General features: G+C 36.6%; 1 protein-coding gene across 12 annotated transcripts in view; it reads left to right on the top strand.

Annotated features, from left to right (window-relative positions):
- CADPS2 (calcium dependent secretion activator 2) overlaps positions 1–23,430 on the top strand; it is a 304,359-nt gene that overhangs the window by 194,730 nt on the left and 86,199 nt on the right. For all 12 annotated transcript variants that reach the window (XM_052667761.1, XM_052667760.1, XM_052667754.1 and 9 more), the window contains exons 12-14: positions 4,559–4,695; positions 8,797–8,984; positions 20,973–21,074. In XM_052667761.1, the coding sequence (XP_052523721.1) occupies positions 4,559–4,695; positions 8,797–8,984; positions 20,973–21,074 (427 nt within the window). The remainder of the gene's footprint in view (positions 1–4,558; positions 4,696–8,796; positions 8,985–20,972; positions 21,075–23,430) is intronic.

The following is a 23,430-nucleotide window of genomic DNA, read 5'->3' as shown; positions in this document are numbered from 1 at the left end:
TGTAATGCAATCAAGAAGACAGAGCAAGCAAATTGTCAAATGAAGAAATGCTTTGAGATTAGTCATGGAAGTATAAGATTGATATTTTCAATCTATTTGAATAAACCAATAACAAGTACTATTACAGTTCTCTTTCTTGTTCAGTGGTATGATAACAAATGAGGCCCAAAATGATGAATTTCATATTACTTTTAAATTTTATTTTTATCACTCTGAATCTTTGTACTGATTGTATCAAGGACTTTGTGGGAAAAACAGAATATGCTGAGTATTAAGGTACTGATGTCACAATAAGTGCACAGAAGAAATACTGTTGCTTAACCTTATGGTGTCATTGCTCAGTTTTTGAATGCTTGGTAGTGTGCTTGTAAATCAATTCCTGCAAAACAGTTTTGACTGTTTCTGTGTGTGTGTTAGGTTTATTCAGTCATTTTAATACAAATATATAAAAGATATCTTCTCATTTTACAGTTTCCTCATCAGGTTTTGCATCTTTATATTCACTGTATACTTTGCAATTGTAAGAGTGGAATATCTCCATTCTCCCTGCACGTTCCCCCCATTCTCTTTCCTGTGCCTGTCCCCCTTGTCTCCAACTACTCCTATCTCCTTTATAGGAATCAGGCTGACACCAGCCTCCACTACTCCTTCATTAGGCAGTCAGTAAGTCAATAAGTCACCTTCATCTTCTCCACCATGCTACTCAAAAACTTATGAAAATTATCTCGTATCCTCCTCAAGTCTGTCCTTCAGAAAAATGATAGTAATTCATCACTATGCTGTCTCCAGCTTCATGCTCCAGTCTTATTTGCCAGTCTGCTTTCTCTTATTCTTCCACTTCTGGTCTGTTATTTTATTGTCTGGTATGTAAATGATAAGGTTCTGGGGGGCAGGGATTCTCTCTCTGGCCTATGTTTCTAGGCTTGCAGTGCTTTGGAGTCTTAGTCAATGGTCAGAATTTGAAATGCTTCCAGTATCAGCTGCCACTCTCTGTATGGAGTGGCATTTGAAGTAATGTAATGCATGTCTTGCCACTGTCTTTTTCAATGAGCACGTGCAACTTCATTCAACCAGTTCCAGGTTTCCTTTTCTACCTTCTTTCCTGCCTGCCTGAATTGGTTCAAACTGGTTCCACAATGCTAAAACTCACTGGGAGGAGGTGACATTTCACAAGGCCAATTCTCTCAGATCATCTTAGAATAGAGTAAATGCTACAGAAAACTGTGTTTGCTTCTGGGCTGGAAGAGGACAGAGATGGTACATGATAATTTGTTTATCAATAGGAACCACTCACCTAGGCATGTGCTGTAAGAACATGGAGTTCTTGGTTCTAATTCAGTCCTAATTCTCTCAACTTTATTGACTCAGTGAGGATGTGGTGAATTTTTTTTTTTATCACGTTTGTATCTGGTCTAAAAGTGGAATTTTCTTGCAAAGATTGCAAAAGGCATATTCAGGATGCTGTTCTGCTAAACTGAATATGCTTGTCTAAAAGAACAACTAAGGGTTTGCTGAAAAGTAGGCAATAACTTTTGTTAATTTCTACCGTGGTTTTAACAAAGATATTTGATCTACCTTGATCTACCAAAAAAAAAAAAAAAAAGTCAGGTTACTCCATTTTTTTGGGCTAACAGCTTCCAAACTGTGAAATAAATGCATAGCCTGGATTTTACCATATAACATGGAAGTATCAACCAACACTATGAGTTTGAGTTAGAGGAAACTGAAAGCAGGACAGCAAATTCATCAACAAGAGACGAGAATTAATTGCTAAAAAGCAAAAGTATTACTGTCCCCGAGTTCTCCCCATTTCTCCTTTCTGATATTTCCCAAAACTGAGAGAATGTTCAGAAGATGGAAATGTGTTTTTTTCTTATCCTTTCTTGTGTATATCACAAAATAGCATTCTTGACAGCTTTTGCCTTTGATTGTAGTCTGCACAGGATATGTGTAGCTCATACGAATCTGAAAAATCCAGTTATTCTAGCCATTTTTAAATCACATTCCTATAACATTTATTTATTCCTTATAATTATTTAAGCATGTAATCTATTCAAAAATCAATTTTATTTCAAAAAGATTGTGCGTTCTTTTGCATATATATCACAACAGTAAAATAAGATGTAAATATTACATTAGATTTATTTTTCCATTATTTCTTGCTTTCCTCCAGCTAATAAAAGTAAGTTTTAAAATACTTTTTCCATTGTTAGACTAAATTTGGTATCAGACATTCTGTTACTGTTTGACATTGCTATTTGTTCTGTTTAATTCACCAAATGATGGGAATCAGTTGTGGATCTTTCTGTAGAATTACATGTAGCATATAATTTTTAAAAAATAAGTATTTTTGTTTATTTTGCCCAAATTATCTAAGAGAAAATTCTGCTTTCATAAGCCATGTTTATTCAATAGGTTGCCTTATGTATTCAGATCATCTAGATATCAATACCAGAATGCTGTCTTTGTTGTTTTTTTTTCAACATCCAGTCTGATTTCAAAAGATTTAATTTCTTTTCAGCATTTACAAAAAAAATTCCTTCTGTAAAGGAGAATTTTTTATATGTGTGTAGTAAACACAGGAAAAAAAAATTGAAGCCATTTAAAATAAGAAAGATTGAGTTGTGTTTGATTTGTGCAGATCGCTGCCAGTGGTAAATATGAATCTTTTTTCTTTTCTATGATTTCCCTTCTTTTAAATAATGAATCAATAAATCAGATTACCCATATAAGATGGAAAGCTTGTAAGAAATATGGAAAACAGTCACATATCAGATTTGTGCTGGGAATCTTTTAGGTATATGTGTATCATTTTGGACTCTACAGATATTTTCACATTGTAGTTAAGTACTTCCAGTAATGTAGTTGTGTCGATACCACTTTATCTTCGAATTCAGGTGTTTTAATATATTTAAATTGTTCTAATTAAGAGAGAGCACTTCCTGCATCTGTGTCAAAAATATGACCTAAGTCTGTTACTGATGATAGGCTAGTCTAACACTAATGGAAATGTTGTTAATCTGTGTAATTGCATAAGCTACCGATCCTTTAACCATTAAAAATACATGCTGTTATTTCTCTGGGATGATAGCTTCATACCTTACACCATCAATGTATTGTCATACTGTTTATTTGCAACATTCACCTTGGTGAAATCTGTCACATGGATGTGACTCTTGCTTTGACAATGCAAAGCCAAGTGATATGAATTAGTTTCTGCATCTTTCTAAGATGTGATGCTGCAGATCCTTCAGCTTGAATTAAATAATTCTCCCATCCACAAATACAGCTGAAAGTTGGACTTGACATGGATCAATATAATCTGGGGCTAAATTTCTAAATGTGACTGATTATGTTAGCATCATGCCCACAGATCAATATTGAGTTTTATTATGAACCTGGCTCTATAATTGGGTTTAATCAATAAACTTTTGTCTCCTTTTCTTTAGAAATTTTAGGTTTGTACTATGCAGGTTTTCAAAATTGCATTTAGGATACACTTAGATCTGTACTTTTCTAGTAACGAATATAAAAAGATCTGGGTTTGAATTTAAAGGAACAAAGAACATAGACAATAGAAAGGGGAAGTCAATTTTTAAGTTGATAAGACTGTTCACCCCAATACAGTCTATACAAACCAAGACAGCTAATGTGCTAATACATAACTAGTCCTTTTGGGCACTGTAAGGCTTTTTCTGTCCATACTTGATAGATAATTCACATTGAGGACTTTGACAAAACATAGCTTTAATGAAAGCAATCACTAGAGCTTCTCTTTTGATAAACCCGCGGGGTTTAAAGGCGTTGAAAGATGCAATCTGTGAAGAACAATAAATTTGGGCCTTTGATTGAAGTGCCATTTGGGATGGTATGTTTTCTCAATGTATTTACACAAAAATGCTGCTCCCTTTTTCACTACTCTTTGCTTGAAGGTTGAAGGAGCTCTTTGCCATTACTACATTAAGGTTTGTCTCATTAAAAGCCGAGTACAAAAAGAAGGCTGGAAATGACCTAGCTCAAGTCAGTGTGTTCATTTCTGCTCCAGTTTGCCATTTGAGAAGTAGGCTTCAAGCCATGTTGAATATTTCTATGAGTGCTACTCTGATCTGCAGTAAATTCGTTCTTTCTCGTCTCTAGAAATAAATGCATAAACTTTTTTTTTTTTTTTTCTTTTAATGGAGGAAAGGATATTCGGCAATTCTGCTAGAATTAGAAAGGGCCACATGAGCGCAAGAAATTACAGGACACATTTTTTTATGCTCATAAAATTGTTTTGTAAATCGTGGCATTTGCAGAGCTCCACTAAAAGAACATTTTTGCCAAATTGTTTTAGTGTACAGGTTCTTATAATAGCAGAAAAGTAATTAATACTATGTGTCAGATTAAAAAACAGGATTGTGTAGGAAGTAACTTGCTAACAGCTGCCTATGTAACTTGTTTCTTTGCAGTTTTTTCAAGATTATATACTCAGAATTATACACCATGTTACATTGCATTTGTAAATCTGCACGCACACTAACATACACCCCTCTGCACATTCTCTCCTTTGTATGGACAGATACAGACCGTGGTCAGAAACATGGCATGGAAGAGTTTATTTCTGCTAATCCCTGCAAATTTGACCATGCTTTCCTCTTTCAACTGCTTCAGAGGCAGACCTTGGATCACAGATTGAATGACTCCTATTCTTGTTTGGTGAGTATAGACTAGAAGATAGCTATAAAGAAGTGAGAAATAGTTGTTATAAAGTAGTCCTTTCTTCTTTGTTCATTCAATACCTGTGGTTGTAGTTGGAATAAAGGGTCCAATCGATTGCTTTCAGATTTGAAAATTATACACTTGCAAACTGCTGCTGTGCCACTCAATAGAAAGCAGAGACCCAAACTGTCTCTGATTTTATCAGCTGAAATTTATCATGTCGTCTGTGGAGGTCTGAATAAAAACAGAAGCTTTTAATGACGGTCACAGCCCCTGCAGTAGGATTTGCTGACACCTGTGCAGGCATTTTAAGGTACCGATGCGGTTACCTCATGACAGACATTTTCGTCCACCTTGTCATTCTTCACTGTGCTAGGGTGTGAAGAACAGAAAACACCAAAAGAAAGGAAGCAGAATCTTTGGCAATCAGTACAGATATGTGGACAAGTGTGTGTTACCTGAGTCACCCCTAAAAATTGTAATTATTGAACAAAATAGCGTGGAATACGTAATTATTGAACAAAAACAAGTGAAGAGGAATCTCTGTACCAAATTGAACATTTTTTCACATTCAAAGTCACCCGCAAGAGAGAAGATACAGATGTAGCATGTTTCTGTATTTATAGCTGCAGTTTCCCTTCACTTTGAAGCACTTTCTGTTTTGTGGGGTTAGGAGTTGAGGACAGAGCTGTTCCTGGTTTCATGTTCAGCCGGGAAAAACAGCAGCAATTTTATGGGCGTCTGTCATGTTACATACACATTTGTTACATGTCTTCATTTGACCCTGTAACTTCTGGAGGCTTTGTTTGTCACCAGGTGCAGTCTGATATCCTGATCTCTTATTGAGGACCTAAAATGTTTCATAACGTACTTCTTTTTTTTTTTTTTTTTCACTTTACCATCCCAACAGAAACAAAAAAATAACTTTATCTCTTTTACTTATATTCTTCTGTCTTGTCATGTATTATAAAGATAATGATGGTTTTTTTAGATTTGTTTTCAAGTGTAAAAAGGAAAAAAAAAAAAAAAAAAAGATTATTTGATGACAGTTATTTCCTTTCTAAAACACTGCCAGATAAGTATGTATAGAAGAAGTTAAAGGACTCATTTTCTGTCTGTGGGTTGCACACTGAATCAAAGAAGAGGCCTGAAGGTACATCTGTACAAAGTAATTGGCACTCAAAGAGAAAATGGTTATCTTTCTAACAGTGCATTGGGGTCAAAATCTTTTTTTATAATAATAATATAGTAAGACACTTAATATAACCTTGAAATCAGGAACTTTTAGAAGAGGTTATATGAAATACGCAGTGCTATAGCAACCATAAAGCAGATGCATTTCTTATTGTTCATTTTTAAATTCGGCTTTTAATGAGTAGAATGGGTGATCATTTTTTTGTTAAATTGCACATTTAACTGTATCTTTTTAAATTATAAAATCTAGAATGTTAAGGTAGCAATAGAATGTTTGAACATAGAAGTCTGGTGATTTTTTCCTGGACGGCTCATTTCTTTTCATTTTTAGACATTGTGTGTGCTTTTATTGCAAGAAAATATGGAGCAATCACACATGCAATTTCTAAAAATAAAAGATAGAAATGTTTAAAATGAATATTAAGCCCTATATTAAACGGTGAGCTGACCTAAACTTCTTTAATTTTATATTCTTTAGGTAGTGGGGAGCTAAGAGGGTTTTTTCTGCCTACTCTTTTGGAGTGATACAATAAATAAAAAGCACACAGTTATCTAATAACTGAAGGATATAATTACCAGTTTGTGACTGCTTCACGTGGTGTGGGGCTGGACAAGGGCGAGGAAGGTCCATATTACTATGAAAATGAACACATTAAAGCAGCTCTCATACAGAATCTGAAGTTAATAAGTTCTTGAAAAATTTGTGTCCCAGTCAGGATTTTCTGCCATGAGAACACAAGAAATTTTAACAAAGAACCATTTGCTTTTGAATTGTCAGAAGTTGGCATCTATGTAGCATTGTGTCATGTTTTGCATAAAGATTTGGTGAGAGATCAGCAGATGGCAGAATATCAATCACAGTTACCTCTATTTACTGTATGTAGGGATAAGACATTACTACAGAAATTCAGTTAAAATCCCCTTTCTTCTTTCAGCAGAATACCATTATTTTCCAGTGAACATACATGTAAATTACGTAAGCCATTGCTACATGAGTAGATTAGTTTAAAATACTGAATACTGCTGTAGGTGCTGTAATTAAGCTACATGTTCTCTCTAGAAGCAGCTGAAGCTCTTTAAAGGCAATGGACAAATTGACTTTAATTATGTGACTCGGGAGGAAACAGCTTTCTGAAGTAGGATTGAGATGTTCTGGTTTGCAATAGTGTGTTTAATTCAGGAGTTGTGAGAGAATATAAAATTTAGAGTTCGTTCTCATGCAACTCCTTTAGTGAAGTTACAGTGCAGACGGTCTTAACTTGATGCAAGTGTATTTTAAATATAGTTTCCTGTGGTATTTTTGCTAATATTTTCTATAAAAATTAAACATAAAGAGTTTACAGAGGTATTCACAAGCAGTAGAGAGATATGGTCTTCATCTCCTAAATTGGTGTCACAAATTTATGACTTGCAAAATTGTTTTGCTTATCCAAGTCATTTGTACATTTGAGTATAGGTGTTCCTCTGTCCTCAATCATTTGGAAAGGATGATAAGATAGAAATGGCACCACAATTAAGAAAAGAGCAGAGAAAAACAGCTGTTTAAGATGACTGTGCAGTGGCAATGGTTTTCCTAGCTTTATGTCTTTCTCCTTGCTGCTTCTTGGAAGATCACTATTGCATCTTTTCTCATATTGGAAGGCAAAGCAATCAAGGCTCTTCTGTATTCCATTTCCACAAGATGAATCTTTTTTTCACACTCTGTTTATTCCCTCAGTACCTGTTTTAGTGAAGCAAAAGTGCCTGTACATTGTTCATGTCTGTGCTAGGGTCATACTGTACCAAGCCTGTGCCCAAATTATCCTTCTGTCAAAATAGGAGCCCTGCTCCAAAAGCAGTACCTCCTATTTTGTGATGTTGGCCCATGACTTCAGAGGCAGATGTTGGTGATATGGTAGTAGAGATTGAAGCTTCCCATCAGTATTCCATTACATTGTGTTGCCATGCAATAGGTGGCAGCAAAAGGGCAGTCTGACAAATGGCGTCTGACACAGAACATGTGAAGCAAGGGTGTGGAGGCAGTGACATAAATGACAAGACATGTTCTGAGCAGCCATGCAGATTTTTAGGAGTGCAGGATGTAGACTCTTGATCATTGCTGGTGAAAATGCACAGCTAATGGTGGTGAATGTTGAAAAACAGCTCTTAGTAGCTGAGAATTTGCTGTATCAAGTAGTGTTATTGTACTCCTAGTTTCTGTTGTCATTTCCATGGAAATAAATAGGAGGCATTACTTTCAGAGCCACCTGTATAGTTCCCCAGCATATCTAATTACCATTTACTATTGGTATATTAATAATATTTCTCTTAATAAAATCTCTTTCAATAAACTACCTGGCTTTGTATTTTTTATACCGATTGTTTAAAAGCTCTTAAAAGTACATGCATGTTCTCTAAGGAATGAGGAAAATGGTCAAACTATATTTCTTCACTCAGATTAAAGTTACAACCATAGGGAACTGATTGTCCAGAAACTGTATTTTAATCAGTGATATTGCTGTATCTCACCGATACCCAAATGTTCTCACACAGCTCACAATGTAATAAAACTGATAATTTTATAGGGTTAATTAATTTTGTATCAGGTAGAAAGGTTTTGATATAATCAAATCCACACCAGACTATGGATGTGTTTATCTTGTTTTTGTTAACTATGCATTTCCTGGTGATGATAACTCAGAACAGCAAGTGGTTTCCTGACAGTTAGTCCTTTCAGCAAGAGCCTTATTGTTGGATCCAGCTTCCAGTGCTATAAACATTAGTCAGCTATAAATCATTCTACTATAAAAATTCTGTGTAACACACACAAAAATACGTTTTTCTGTTCTGTGTTAGATTTAAAAGCTGTGAGTGGTAAAACAAATCTCAACGTGTGTGGTTTTTCTTTTTGCCTTTTTCTTTCAGGGTTGGTTTAGCCCAGGCCAGGTCTTCGTATTAGATGAATACTGTGCTCGCTATGGAGTGAGAGGTTGTCACCGCCATCTTTGCTATCTTAATGAGTTGATTGAACATTCAGAAAGTGGTTCTGTCATTGATCCAACCTTACTCCACTACAGCTTTGCATTTTGTGCTTCTCATGTCCATGGCAACAGGTAATTTAATTTTGCATTTTTAAATTAGTAACCTTAGAATGAAGCAAGTTATTTCTAGACTCCTTCCACAGATAGAAATGTTGTACGCATCAGAAATTGGTTCATGAAAGTTTTGTCAGAGGTCTTGGACTTTCTATATGGATTATACTTAAAAAATAATAATAAATCTTTCAATTCATACTTCATTAATGAAGTGTGCTTTCTTAGGCATTGTATAGACTTCTCAAGGGAGAAGGATATCATCCTGCATTCTGTTTGTATTGTGTTAGTGAATGGTGTTTCCAGTGAACATTTTGAACAATATTGAAGTTTAGGGGAAGCTTTGACAGCTTTTCTACAGGCTGTAGCTTGGCAACTAATCATACAGTACTGAGTTCTTCTGGCTGTGCTACCACAAGGAGAAAAAATGCATAGTTGGAATGGCGGTGTGACTCCATACTCAGGGAGGTAGGATAATGCTGTAGTTCTTTCCACTCAAGGAAAAGACTGTTTCACTGGTCACAGTGATGCTCATGTGATTATGTCTTCCTTCTTCTTGTGAGTGAAAGCTTGTCAAAAATGGAGTTGTTGATTTTCTGTGCTAAGTGTTAGAACTACACATTCATTAAAAGAAGTCTGTGCCCCTTCTGTGCCTTATTGCACATTTTGAAGGACCAGCTCTGATCTTGGACAGAGATAGGAGATAGGATCTTAGGATGACTTGGTGGAATGGACCCAGGAGGTGTCCAGCCCAACCTCCTGTCAAAGCAAGGTTGCAAGGTCGGACCAGGTTGCTCAGGGTGTGACCCAGTCAGAGCTTTACCCGGTCTGAACTTGTCTTATTTCAACTTGTTACATTCGTTGTCTCTCATCCTCCCATCTTGCACCATGGGAAAAAAATCTGGCTCCATTTTTGTGGCAGCCCCTCAGTAGCTGCTGCAGAAGCCGTTCAATCCCCTTGAATGCCACTTACTCTCCAGGCTGAACAAGCCCAGCTTGCCAAGGCCCTTTCACAGAGCGAGTGCTCCTGCCCCTGACTGATGTGATGGCCTCCACTTCGCTCACTCCAGTTTATCCATGTCCTCCTTGTACTAAAGTGGAGGATGGAACAGACAATATATCAAGTTACAAGGTGACATGCATTTGCAGCCTGCTGTGTACACTAAGTCAGTAGAGTGCTTTAAAAAATATGATTTAAATAATTCAATAATTTAATTATATATATATAATTTATATTTATAATTTAATAATTTCAATAATTCAAAAAATAATTGATCTCTCCCCTCTCAACTGATCCAGTCCTGCCACAGTGGAAAAACCTGTTTGCAGTCATGAAATGAGGTTTCTGTGATGCTCTGAGTAAATCCCTAAAATTGAATCCTGGTAGGGATGAGAGAAAAGAAAGGTTTTATTCCCAACTTGTTTGCTTATCTTGTCTTACAACCAGTCAGTCATTGTGGCTGCTTTTCTCACCCTTGAGCCAGTGAAGTCCTGTTGGCTTAGATAGTGCCTTCCACCTGTGAGAATAGGAGCTGAGTGTTTGTGGTCTGAGTGATTTGGCAGATAGCTTAATTTTATATAATCACTGATTATAATATCCAAAATTAAAATACATTCTAATATGTGTAAAATATTCTCAAGAATCTTGACATTCATACTGGTAAGTTAGGAGAATTTCTGGCTTTTATTTGGTAATATATTCTCCATAAAAGCCTGCTTCTATTGTCAGTTCCTGAAGAACCTGATATATTTGCATTTCCTATTCAGTCTGTCTTTGTTGTTTCTAGCCCTTTTATTACTGATTCCAGCCTAACAAGACAAATATACTGTGATAATTGCTCAAACTTATTTCAAGAATTCAAAAGGAAGGTAGATATATTTCTTTTTATTTCATAATTTAAGTGAAGGACAACAGTGCGTGCAGTGCATGAAAATATTTCAGGGAGCACATCATTTACACAGTGGTAAGCACTCTGTTTGTATTCTGTCTATTCCTTCTGTACAGATATTCTCTGAATAGCATTATGAGTGTTTTAGGAATAAAAGAAGCGTTGAACAGAGAGGGTCTAACTAGAACTGAGATATTGTAAAAAGGAGGAGAAAAGAAACATGAAGAAAGAAGAAAAGTAAGTCAAGGACAGAAGCAGACACACTGAGGATGACAGACACATATATACACATAATACATCCACTCATTCATCTGCTGCAGCACTAAGAAATAGTAAAAGGGAAAAAGAATTTCACAGACAATGCATGACAGGCCAAAGTTCTAGGCTGATCCATGGCGTTATACATCTTAGTTTTCTAAGTCAGGCTGAGAATTAGAAGGACAACATAACAAAGAGCTTTGTACTCTGGACATGATGTATTCAATTTATTCTTCCCATTTGCTTCATAGAGAGATCTTAGACCTTCCATAAGCCTGAGAAAGATCATCAAAGGTGATCATGAAGATGATCATGACGGAGGAGCAGATAGACGTGATGTTGTATCTGCAGTTCAAATTACCAATTTCTTTCAGACATGAATTTTATAGTAAGGGTCACTCTATTGACATTGGTCAAATAATCAGACAGGGGTGTCACTCACCTTTCTGATTTCTGGTAGTCTCAGGAGTCTGAGAAACTCAGGCAAAAGTCACAGCAGACCTGCAAAGTATCCTGGGGCTATACAAGGACGTAGCAGAGCTCACCAATGGCTGCATTCAGTTTCTTAAATTAAAATGATGAGGAGGCAGTCTCATAGGATGTACCCCAGATGTCCATTTGTCATAGGCACTCTCCAGGATCCCAGCTGTGTGCTAAATACAGCTCCTGGTAGGCACTGCCAACAGGGCTGAATCAGCTTGGGTTCTTTCCACTCTTCATATTTCTCCAAAGTTCTTCTGGCAGACTGGGGACCTGCAGGTATTCCCCATGCTCTTTTTGCCACACCTTTGGGCTTGAAATACAAAGTCTTTCATGCTGCAGACTGTAACACAATAACCATGCTTTTATTTCAAAACATCTGGAATAAGTACATTAAAGGAGGTCATTGTGGAGCTTCAGGGGCTACACCAAACACAGTGCAGCCCTGAGCTGAGCTCTGGTCGAGCTCTGCTGTGTGCAGCAGACCTGGCCTCAACTCTCAGACCACGAAATAGTGGGGACTGTTTTTTTTCCTACCTGTAACAAAGGCGCACTTCACAAGTTTTGACAAAGTTAGCAAGCATGCTGGTAGTTAATGTGTCTCTTTGCCATTGTTGCTGATTTACAAACAGAATTGTTAGCACAGTGTTGATCAAAACTGCTGAGACACAGACTGAGAAATTCAAGCCTCCTTTGTGCCTTCTCTTTCTTGCTAGGAAGAACATTATGACCAAGCTAACAGACTGCTTACTAAGAAATGGCATTTCTGCTTTTGTGTATTGACATTCTTAAGGCATTCTCAAATATCCTAACAGAAAAATCATTTTCTAAAAGAGTGGCCTTGCTGAGTGTTTAAATAAAAATATGTCCTTGTTTCTGAATCAACAGATTCCTTTTCCTCTAGTGCCTCTATATAAATGCTTTGTAACTTTACAATAGCATCTCCTTTGGTTCTTCTTTGCAACATTTTTCTTCTGAAATATTCCATTCTAATGGTCCCCATCAAAGTCATTAGTTTACAAATGAACTTTTCCCTCTTCAGCAATGCATACAGTGAACTTGTGTATCTCTGGTGAAAGTGAAATGGGCAGAACAAGGAACTATAGGGTATTCCCAAAGACTGGCATTTCAGTCTAAACAGTCCAGGCAGGAGCTATTGTTTTCTTCCCCATCACCTTCACTTTTGTCTACTTTTCATGCTGTGACTTCTATTCAGTCCCTCTTGTCTGAAATGGATGCTGTTGGGTAACACATGAAGTGTAAAGTGACTTCTTTCCACCTGCTGAGTTACAGACTGAATTGAAAAAATCAGAATTCAAGCATATTCCCTCATTATACCTTTTTCTATTCAGGAAGCAGGCTGGTTTATTGGAAGTCCACGTATGAGAAGTGAAGGTGAAAGCAGTGCTCTAAAAATCTGTCTATAACTGAAGATAAATGCTTTCTCTCTGTCTTGATTTTGAAATATTCAGCACACGTGTTTGAATAGAACAGTCGTACTGAGTCAGGGTTCCTCTAAGCCAGTCAGTCACCAGCCTAAAACATTAACCTGGTTGCAGAAAGAGAAGAGCAAGCATATACAATATTTCCTTTCAGTGCTTTTTCAGTCTCCAGCTGTTTACTGCTCAGAATACACCCATTCAGTAGCCTGGTGAGAGTTTCTGTTCAGGTACTTGTCCATTGCACCCCTGAACTTGTGTAACCCCTTTGCATCCTCAGCACCTTTGGCAGCAAGTTCCTCAGCTCAGCTTCCTTTTGCATGAAGAACTCTTGTTTTGTTCTTGACTCTTACAGATCTCATTTCAATCTCTGTGGTAACTGCAATAGGTCAAGAGCGACAAAAAATACTTCTCTGTTGTCTCTTTGCTGCTTGAGATTCAAGAATTATGAGAGAACTATGCACTGATTACAGTGGATGGCTATTTTCTGCTGATTTCCTATGCTTTTCTCATAATTCTCAATGTTGGTTTGTTTTTTGGCTGTCACCAGAAATGGTTTCATGATATTATCCATCATACCACCAAGTCCTCTGCAATGAAAGATTTCATAAAGTACTTCTGGAATTCCATGCTATGCCAGATAACTATCCTTGTAATTACTGTCACCTTAGTTCTTAGCTACTTGCCAGATCATTTATAAGTACTGTAAAATAACACAGGTTTCAGCACAGATCCTTGCAGAACTCCACTGATAACATCTCTCCACTGCAGGTATTCACTGTTTGCTCCTACTCTCTTTTTCACTGTAAAAGTAAAGATTTTCATTCTTACTCAGTGTCTGCTCAGTTACCATAAAAGCTTTTGTTTGCGAATTTTGGAAGTTCAGATACACTTTATTGATCACGTTCATTGACTCATTTTTTATTCCTTTATAAAACTTCAGTATCAGAAGATAAAATTTATCTTCCTTGTGGCTTCAAGGCCATATCAGACTACTTCATAATAAATCATACTTACCCAATTTTTTTAATTTTATCTTTAAATAATTTTCTGGGATGTATATGAGGCTTAGTGGTCTGCAGTTCCCATATCTCCTCTGGAAATTTGTTTTATTTTTAAATTAAGCTGTCATTCTTCACCTCCCACTCTTCTGGAAGAAGGCAGTCTGGTGAGCAACTCCACTCAACCATAGATTCATTTCTGGTCCAGGCAACTTCCTACTGCTCATTTTTCTGATTTGTTCCATAAACTCTTAGTTTAGACAGATCCTATGGTGAAAAAAAAGATCTTTTGCTATGAGAAAGCATCACTGGAAAGAATTCCTTTAGTATCTCTGCAATAGCCTTGCTCTGAGAGCTCCTTCTAGATCCTTGCCATTGTTTGATACTGTAGACTCTCTGAAGAATTTCCTCCCAGTATCTAATCTAAATCTCCCCGTTCCTCTTTATCCTATCACTATTTGCCCATGTAAATTGTCTCACTCCATCTTTTTTATAAGTTCTTAAGTATTGAAAGGCTGCAATAAGATCTCCCCAGAACCTTCTCCAGACCAAACAAGCCCAACTCCCTTAACCTTTCATCATTGGAGAGGTGCTCCAGCCCTTTGATCATCTTCGTGGTCATCTTCTGAACCTGCTTCCACAGCTCCACATCTTTCTTGTGCTGGGGGCCCCACACCTGAACTCAGTGCTCCAGAAGGGTCCTCACAAAAGCAGAACTTCTCAGAGGGGAGCAATCACCTCTCTCTCCCTGCTGGCCATTCCTCTTCTGGTGCAAGCTGGTTGCTCAAATAGAGCTTTTCATCCACCATGATCCCACAAGTTCTTTTTCACAGGGCTGCTGTCAAGATCTTCTCTGAGTCTATACATATATCTGTGATTGCCACCCAGCACTTTGCACTTGGCCTTGTTGAAACTTGTTCAGTTCATGTGTGCCCACTTGTCAAGATTGTTCAGGTCTCTTTGAAAGTCATCCCTTCCTTCTGTCATATCAACTTCACCACACAGCCTAGTGTCATCGGCAAACTGGCTGAGGGTGCAATCAGTCACGCTGTCTCTGTCACTGACAAAGATCATGGGTCCCAAAACAGATCCCTGAAGGACACTACTACTAATGGCCTCCATCCATTGACTAAAATGACTGGCTGCAATCATTCATACAATTCCTTGTTCACTGAATAGTCCACCTTTCAAATCCATCTCTCTCCAATTTAGAGATAAAGGTGCCATGTGGTACCATGTGAAAGGCCTGATGGTAATCTAAGTAGATATTATCAATTGATTGGCATTCATTAACATAGTTTCCAAGAGGATCTGTTACATGGTCTTCCCAGGCATAGATATGAAATTGTAGTTCTCTGTGACTTTCTACTGTTTTTAAAAATAAAAGTGGTGTTTCCCTTTTTCAGTACCAGAGACTGTCTGACTTCCACACACATAAAGGAAACACATAAGGGAAAAGGAACTAAAGAAACTTTGAAGAGTGCTATGTGTTCGTACATTTTCACTTTTCAGTATCTTGCGATAAAAACCATTTATTGCAATTTTACACATTGTGTCAAGTGATAAAAGAATGTTCGGAGAATCATCTCTTTCAAACATAGGTCAAGGAACTTTGTAAGACTAAAGAAAAGAATATCATTACATTGCTCTGTCTCTTCTAATCGTTTTTTTTTTCCTTTTTTTTTTTTTTTAAGCTTCTGAATAGATATTACCTTCTCTTCAACTAAGTTAGCGCTAGAATTAAAGTAAGGTTGGCTTTATCTTATGGTTTTCTCCTTCATTTATCTTTCATAATAAGACAATCTAAAATTATAGAACTTGAGTCAGTAGTTTTGCTACTTTACGTGGTCACCATCTGACATGAAGGTCCACTTGATCTCTTCCCAGAAGTGTTATATTTTTATATGTATAGTTTTGTATGTCAAAAATATTTTAATAGTGCACTTAGACTTTTTCTTGAATAGTTTTCTCATAAAGCCATTGCTAGCAGGATTTTGTGGAACATTACTTCAGCTATAATGTGTTGAAGAAGCTTCCTTTTCTCAATCTGCTTTTTATTCACTCAACCCCAGGAGCTTTTGCTGTGTTGTAATGACAGCAGATGCAAGGTCTTCTTTACAGCTTTTGTTGGCAGTTAGGTTTTCTCTTTAGTCTTAAATCTGATACCATGCGCTCCAAGAGCTGGGGAGGAAAAGGTTGTTCAGTTAATGACAACTTTCTACATATTACTATTACTGCTGCAAATAGCCATAAAAACATTGTCGTTAGAGGTCTCCTAAATGCAAATTAAATTTTTCAGGCACAAAGTGAATCCATATTGACCTCAGCTTTGATATAAGGAAGGATACTGTCCTTCGTAGAAAAATGCTGATAATTATACTATGCTGATCACAAGACCAGTCCTCACTAAAATGATAACAGGGGTAGATTTTTCAATGTCTCAAGATAAATCTACTTCTGAAAAAAATCTCATAGAAATCACCAGTAGAAAATAAATCACAGTGCACACAGATTGAAGAAATATCTTAACAAAATTCTGCACATTTAAGATGATAGGTGCCATCCTAGGCAATGAAGGAACAGCTAATGTTATTACATATTCTCACTTTCTGTAAACATTAGTACAAAATTATTATTAAAAATAATAGTAGTTGTTTTGCCTGGGATAAAATCGTATTAGTAGTTGCTTTGCTTTTAGCGTAGAAGTGCAATAACGTTCCCCACCTGAAATATAGCCGCATAAAAGATCACAGAATCACAGAATCACCCGGGTTGAAAGGGACCTCAAGGATCATGGAAATTAAAAGCCTCACAGATCAGGAAAATTAACCTAGTTTTTCTTCTTAATCTGTTTTATTGGCCTTCACAATTGATCTTTCTCAATTCACTTATGAAATAGAAGATACCACCTGTAAGCAGATGTGGAATCAGCTTGAGAAATGCATGCAGCAGAAAGCTGTATTGTGTCTTCTTCTTCTTCTTCTTTTTTTTTTTTTTGGCAATGTTTGAAGAATACTTATTCTAAACAACAAAATGCTCGGTCTTCAACTACCTGCTGGTTAAAGCTATATAAAAGCTGGTTAAAGCAACATGATAATCAGCTTTTTATAAAAAGACTCCTACTACTCTGCTTGCTTCTAAGCTGATAATGTAAATCAGTTTTTCTTAGGTTTATCTAACATAAACCATGAATTCTGCAAATGTGAGGACACAATTGTGTTTTAAAGAAAAATTTAAGGGATAATACAGTCTCTTAATCAAAATTCTGAACAATCTAATCTATTGCTAATTTGAAAATTAACACTGTTCCTTTTTTTCTTGCTTCCTGTTGAGTTTAAAATAAGTTCTCTTAAAAAACGCTGAAGTCTTCTGATACAATTTGTTTCTAAAAGCCAACTTGACTTGTAGGTTTTGGTTTGGGTTTTACTGAATCCTTGAAATGCAGTTTATTGTATACATGTCTTGAAGTAAGACCTTAGCCTATGTATTTTTCTTGTATTTTGTTCTTCATCATAATTTCTCATCTTTCTCAGATGTATTATTTCGATCAGCCTTACTTTTGTATGTGTGTGTAACACATCAGAGTATCAATCTGCATATTTCTCTTCTCTTAGTCTTTGTAATATTTTTTTTTCAATGAAAGGCCAAAGAGGTGGTCTATGCTTTTAATGAGAAAAACTAATTTTAAAAAGTTTAAACCTTTGTAAAATATGCAAAAAGAACCAGTGGAAAAAAAAGAGGTCAGTGACATTCTGTTTCTACTTCACAAGCCTGTCATAACAAAACAGGCCAGCATGTGTTAACAGTTTCACACTACAGGCCACTAGGAGAAGCTGTTTGCAAAGTTGAGGGCTGGAAAGAATCAACATCCAGCCCAGTGTCCATCATATTGGATTCCCATTGGAACTGGTATGCTATTTTTTCCTCACATGCACAGCTGTTCAGAAGATTCTTAATCCTACAATGTGTCAGGTGACCTCTGCAAATTATTACAAGTTCTAAGACTTCCAGATCTCACAATATATCAACAGGTTTTCCAGGCTTTAAAGCTTTATGACAAGTAAATAAAACTAGTCTGTTTCAGGGAAAACCCTGAATCCGCAGTGTAATCAATCAGCTTCCCTAGAATAACTACCATGAGGACACTTACTTTGGATGACTTAGTAAAAGTTTATTTTAAAATTCTGTTCAATTAGTATTTTTATACCATTATTTAAAATTGCCTTATGATCAAACAACTGTTTTCCTCTTGGATTTACTAGCTCTAGCTCATGAGGTTTTTTATTTCATGTATATTTGGTATTAAAGTCTAGGTGAATTCAACCACTTGAGATGAAACCAGAGACAACATTACATCTGTGCCAGTGTTAGAATGTGATATAAGCAAACAAGACAGGCCAATTCAAATCCAGCTGACAAAGTGCTTAGAAAATGGAAAATTGATATAAGTGAGAAAGAGAATACGACTTGGTTTTTGAGTATTCGTTGTTTAGGTTTTCTCCTGGCTTTCTATTTCCAAAAGCAGCTGAGGACTATAAGGAGAAAAATGCAGAAGAAAGGATAATTTGTTCTTCTTTCACTTTCTTGGGAACATAATGTTAAACTGGTGTTGTGCAAAGACTTAGGATTACTCTTCTCAAGACAGTTCTTCACTTTTCTTGGCAACATTCTTGAAAGAGGGGTCCCAGTCTGCAATAGAAATGTTGCATACTGGTTTTGAATTAAGAAATTCATTTCCAAATGTCCATCTTTACTTTTGGGATAGTAGAAAATACAATTTCATTGATGGTTTTAGTTGCAAGATTGTACTGGCATATTTCTGGATAACCGAATGCGTGCATGATTCAGATTTTCCTGGCAAGCACGGAAATATATAAATAAAAATAACCATCTCAAAAAATGCTACTTCATCATTTTATCTTATCTTTAAAGCAATTAAAGGAAAAGATGTAGAAGCCAAAATGAGTGGGAACTTTGAAAACGTTGTTCATCTAATTTTTCTAAAATAATTTCAGATTCTTTTTTCTGTGGATTCTTTTTTGATAGCAGTAGATAGACATTTCTAAGAGTAGCAAAAAATGATCACCAGTAGTGTATATGTCTGAGAATTGTATTGTGAAAATGCATTTTTATGCTCTGCTTGTTGCAATAGAGCTAATAGGAAAAACAAATAATAATCATAATGATTCAGAGTTTGTGCTGTATTGTAACACCATATTTCGAAAAGATCATTTTTCAGTGCAGTGCCATTTTTCTAACAGCTTTTTATGCACTCTTTTCTTTTTCTTCTGGAACATCTGGTTCTATCCAAACATTCACTGAAAATACATCTAACAGTTCTGAAAATTTTTGGCATTGTCTGCATGGTTGTTTCTGACTACATCCTCAGTGAAGTGACAAGTCCCGTGTATGCAGGGATCCTAGCCCTAGTGCAGGTTGACAGATATGACATGCTACTGGCTCACCTTTTTCACTTATTGTTATATGGACCCCTAGGTCTTTTCTGTCATACACATGACATGCTTCAGCGAGGTTGAATATGACAGAACTACTTTGTTTATCACTCCAGAGCACGATCTCTCCTGACAATGACATCAGACAGTGAAATTTACTTAAATTTGAGCCCATTCCATCTGTCAGAAGGCTGAGGTAAAGTATCCTGGCATCCATCAAAAAAAAAGAAGATAAATTATTTGCTCCTTCACATCAAATTTATCCAATAGTATATTGATGTGCCTGGTTACTGTATCTTCCCCATATCTGATTTTTATTGTTGTCTTCACAATAATTTAAAGAGTTCAGGGATTATTTTCACTTTGACTTGACAGATCACGAATGTAAGTGATTTAAGGGGTGAAAGAATTGTTTATGTCACAACAAAGCAGCAAATTATCCTTTCCAGATTTAAGAATAGTGGAGAAAATTAAAGTAACAGTTTAGCAAAAAAACAGTTTAGTGTGTCTTTTTACTGCAGTTCTCTTAGTCCTAAAAACAACGAGATAGTTTTGGATGTTCTGGAAGAAGTACAGGATTGATCCGGACTTCATGTCACAGTAGTAAACTCAGGTGGGAAGCAGTGATGCTTTGTTATCCTGGATCTGGATGTTAAGTGCGTAACTGGAGGTTTTCAGACACTGCCTTTTAAAGTAGTCAACAGCGTGATCTGGGAAAGTTGTGATTTTAAATTGGAAGTAGCTTTTAGGAAATGTGTATTTCAATTATTTTTGACTGTGTTGTTATTTTATCACGAAGATGCTAATATTATTAGGGTAAGACTCTAAGCATGTGTTTAATGTACAGGCTTATTAATTATTGGAACTTGAATTTGATGTTAAAAAATGCCAGTGGCTTTTTTTTTTTTTAAGAATATTTTTTTTATTGCATCCTTTATGCCATATTTGTGTGGAAATCGTAGTTACGTACTGCTGCTTATGAATGTGGGGTGAGAGACCAAAAATCTATGCTCACTATAACTGTGGGAACTGCGAGCCTTCTCTGGCTTTTCTCACTGTGATTTGTCTCCTACCTAAACACTTTCAGCCATATTGTGCCTTTGAAAAAATTTCTGGAAGATTCAAGGAGTTAAAATTGACACAAGAATAGATTGGCTCCCCCTATTCTGCTAACAGTAGCAATTTTCTTGAGAAAGGATGCTATGTATTTGGGAGTGATTTAGGGGAAATACACGCTGCACTGTGTTTATATTGACTCTTAGCAGCAACCGAGGAATTGCATTTAAAAGTTCGGTTTGAAAAGCTAAGTTCTTTGTCTAGCTGTAATGTGTCCTTTAACTATCTTCAGAAGTTTATACATCAAGGCAGTGGGAAAGGGGAAAGCAGGATAGCACAAATTTTAACAGAATGTTTTGAAAATAAAAAGCTCTGTTCAAGGCAGAATCAGCATGAAGTGATGCCAACAATTCTTAAATGTGTAATATTACAGGCCAGACGGAATTGGAACAGTATCTGTTGAAGAGAAAGAAAGGTTTGAAGAAATTAAGGACAGACTTTCTTCCCTTCTGGAAAACCAAATAAGCCATTTCAGGTAAGTGTAATTTATTCACTAGTATTAAGTTTTATCTGGCAGAATGTTCTCATCACTATGTTCAGTACTGATCTTGAACAGAGTGAAATTAAAACAGACTACCTGCAAAGAAGTTTTGATTCTGTTAAATACAAAATAATTGATTTGCACAAGTGATTGATCTAGAATTCATCTGAAAGTCCTGTGAGTTGAATTCCTGTATGGTAGAAAAGACCCTGAAAGAATGTAGGCCTGATTTTATTGGTCCTTTTGAACTTTAAGCTGTCTATAAATCTATCTAAGAAAATTGCTTAGTGAAAATGACTAAGTCATACCTCTGTGTGGATCAGTGCTGATCAGAAAAGGTGTATGAGCAGATAATACTTTTGGTATGTGGCAGCTAAACTTTTTCTCTTTTTTCTGGATGTCTAATGTCATTTTCTGGGTTATATGATCTGCTTTCTGTAATCACCTAAGGTCCATCATGTTCAATAAAGAGTTTGGCAATGTAAGGACAACTATACCAGTAGAAGAAGAAAAGGAGTATAAGAAAGAGGGCAAACTTAGCATGACATTTCCTTTTGTATCCTTCTAGCAATTGATAATTTGTAAATTTTGGCAGAAAATTGGCACCTAGACCAACAAATCCATTAGTTTGTCATCATTAGCTAGCATCTGCCACCATTCTGCCAATCCAATCCTTTTATAGAATGTATTTATATACATTTTTTGTCTGTATCACCTTGAGACAATTTTATGGCACAGTTTACATAGTGCTGTGTGAAACAGCTTTCTTTTCTTTGGCAAGGTTTGCTATAAGTTTATTGGAAGCTTCTCTGGTGTGATGAGGTAAGTGTCTAGTATTCGCTGGTATCTGTCATGCAGATAACAAGGTTGTTTGGGAATTTTTTGAGCTGGGCAACACAGCAGTCTTCATTTGAGATTTCACCTCTGTTTTAATCTAAAGAGAGCTAGGATTCTCCTTGAAGAGTATTCCCTTTGGAAGAAAAAGCAGTGTTCCCATCTTTTTCTCTATCATGATTCATACGCCCCATCTTCCGTGGGATTAAATAACTCATGCCAAAGAAGCAATACAGAACAGTGTAAGACAGAGTGCTACCTACCGAGTTTATGGAAAGGCAGGAAGGAAGTATCAAAAAAGAACATCATCTGCAGGGAGAAGAAAAACTTGTTTCTGCAACATTCTCGTGATTGCTAACAATAAAAACAAAAGGGTATAGGAGTTTGTTGAAGACTTCTAGCCTAACTGGAATACTTATGAATATATATATTCTATCAAATTTTTCATAAAAAAACAATCATTGCCATTTCCAGTGAGTGTAAGTATTTTTTTTCTTGCACCTGGATGAGGTCTGTGAGAGTAGTTGGGGCTAAAAATATATTGAAGCAGGCTTCTGAATATGTACAGAAGAGAACAAGAAGGCTGGGCATCCTAGGAATGAGTGTTAGCCTTCAGGAAGCCATGTGCATGAGACTAATTACACAATGTACAATAACATTTGAATAATTGAATTGGAACAAATAACAGTGAAGATCATCATGCCTAGTTACCTACATGGTAGAGGATGTTGATGAGCTTGAGCTATACCTGTGATTATGATATCTCTGCCTCATTCTTGCTGCTTCTAGAAGGAATTCAAACAGTGTTAAAAACCTTCAGCTTCCAGTTTTAGTATCTTTTGTGACCTTTGTAATTTTCACTGCTATCATCCTGGCTCCATGATGACCAAGAGGGAGCCTGCCTGTCCCGGGCAGTTAGTTCTCACTTAAATATTTTCCAGTTCTTGAGGTACTTGAACTTCTCCTTCCTCCTTTTCTACATTCTGAGACAGCAGATTCCTTCCTGCCTCTCCAGCATCAAATGTGGAAGGGCTGGTATTTCAGAGAAATCTGCTAAGGCTGTCTTGTATAAAGGCTTCTCTGAAAGTAATGCCTCCTATTTTACTGTGTTGGCGCTTGAAGTCAGAGGAAGATTTTGGTGGTACAGCAGTAGAGGCTGAACCTTCCTGCCAGTATTCCAATACATGTTGTTGCTGTGTGACAGATGGCAGCAGAGGGGTAGTCTGACAAAATGGTGCCTGACAGGGAAGTGTGAATGAAGCAAAGATGTGTCACTGAATTCCTCCATGTGGAAAAAATGGCACCCATTGTCATTCATTGATGCTTGCTGAATATTTAGAGACTGAACAATGGATGTGAACACAGTAAGATGGTAGATGGTGCTTTTCAGCATTGGCAACAGCAACAGCAACAGTACATCTTCTGGTGTCAAATTTTACAAGCATGGCACGCAAGCTCTTGTTTACCAGTGGCAAAAACACATGGGTAATGTGGTGACTATGTTGAAGAATACTGC

Source organism: Tympanuchus pallidicinctus, unplaced genomic scaffold (genome assembly GCF_026119805.1).
Source record: "Tympanuchus pallidicinctus isolate F22 unplaced genomic scaffold, pur_lepc_1.0 scaffold8, whole genome shotgun sequence".
Taxonomy (NCBI): Eukaryota; Metazoa; Chordata; class Aves; order Galliformes; family Phasianidae; genus Tympanuchus; species Tympanuchus pallidicinctus.
This window is presented reverse-complemented; position numbering and strand designations above follow the sequence as displayed.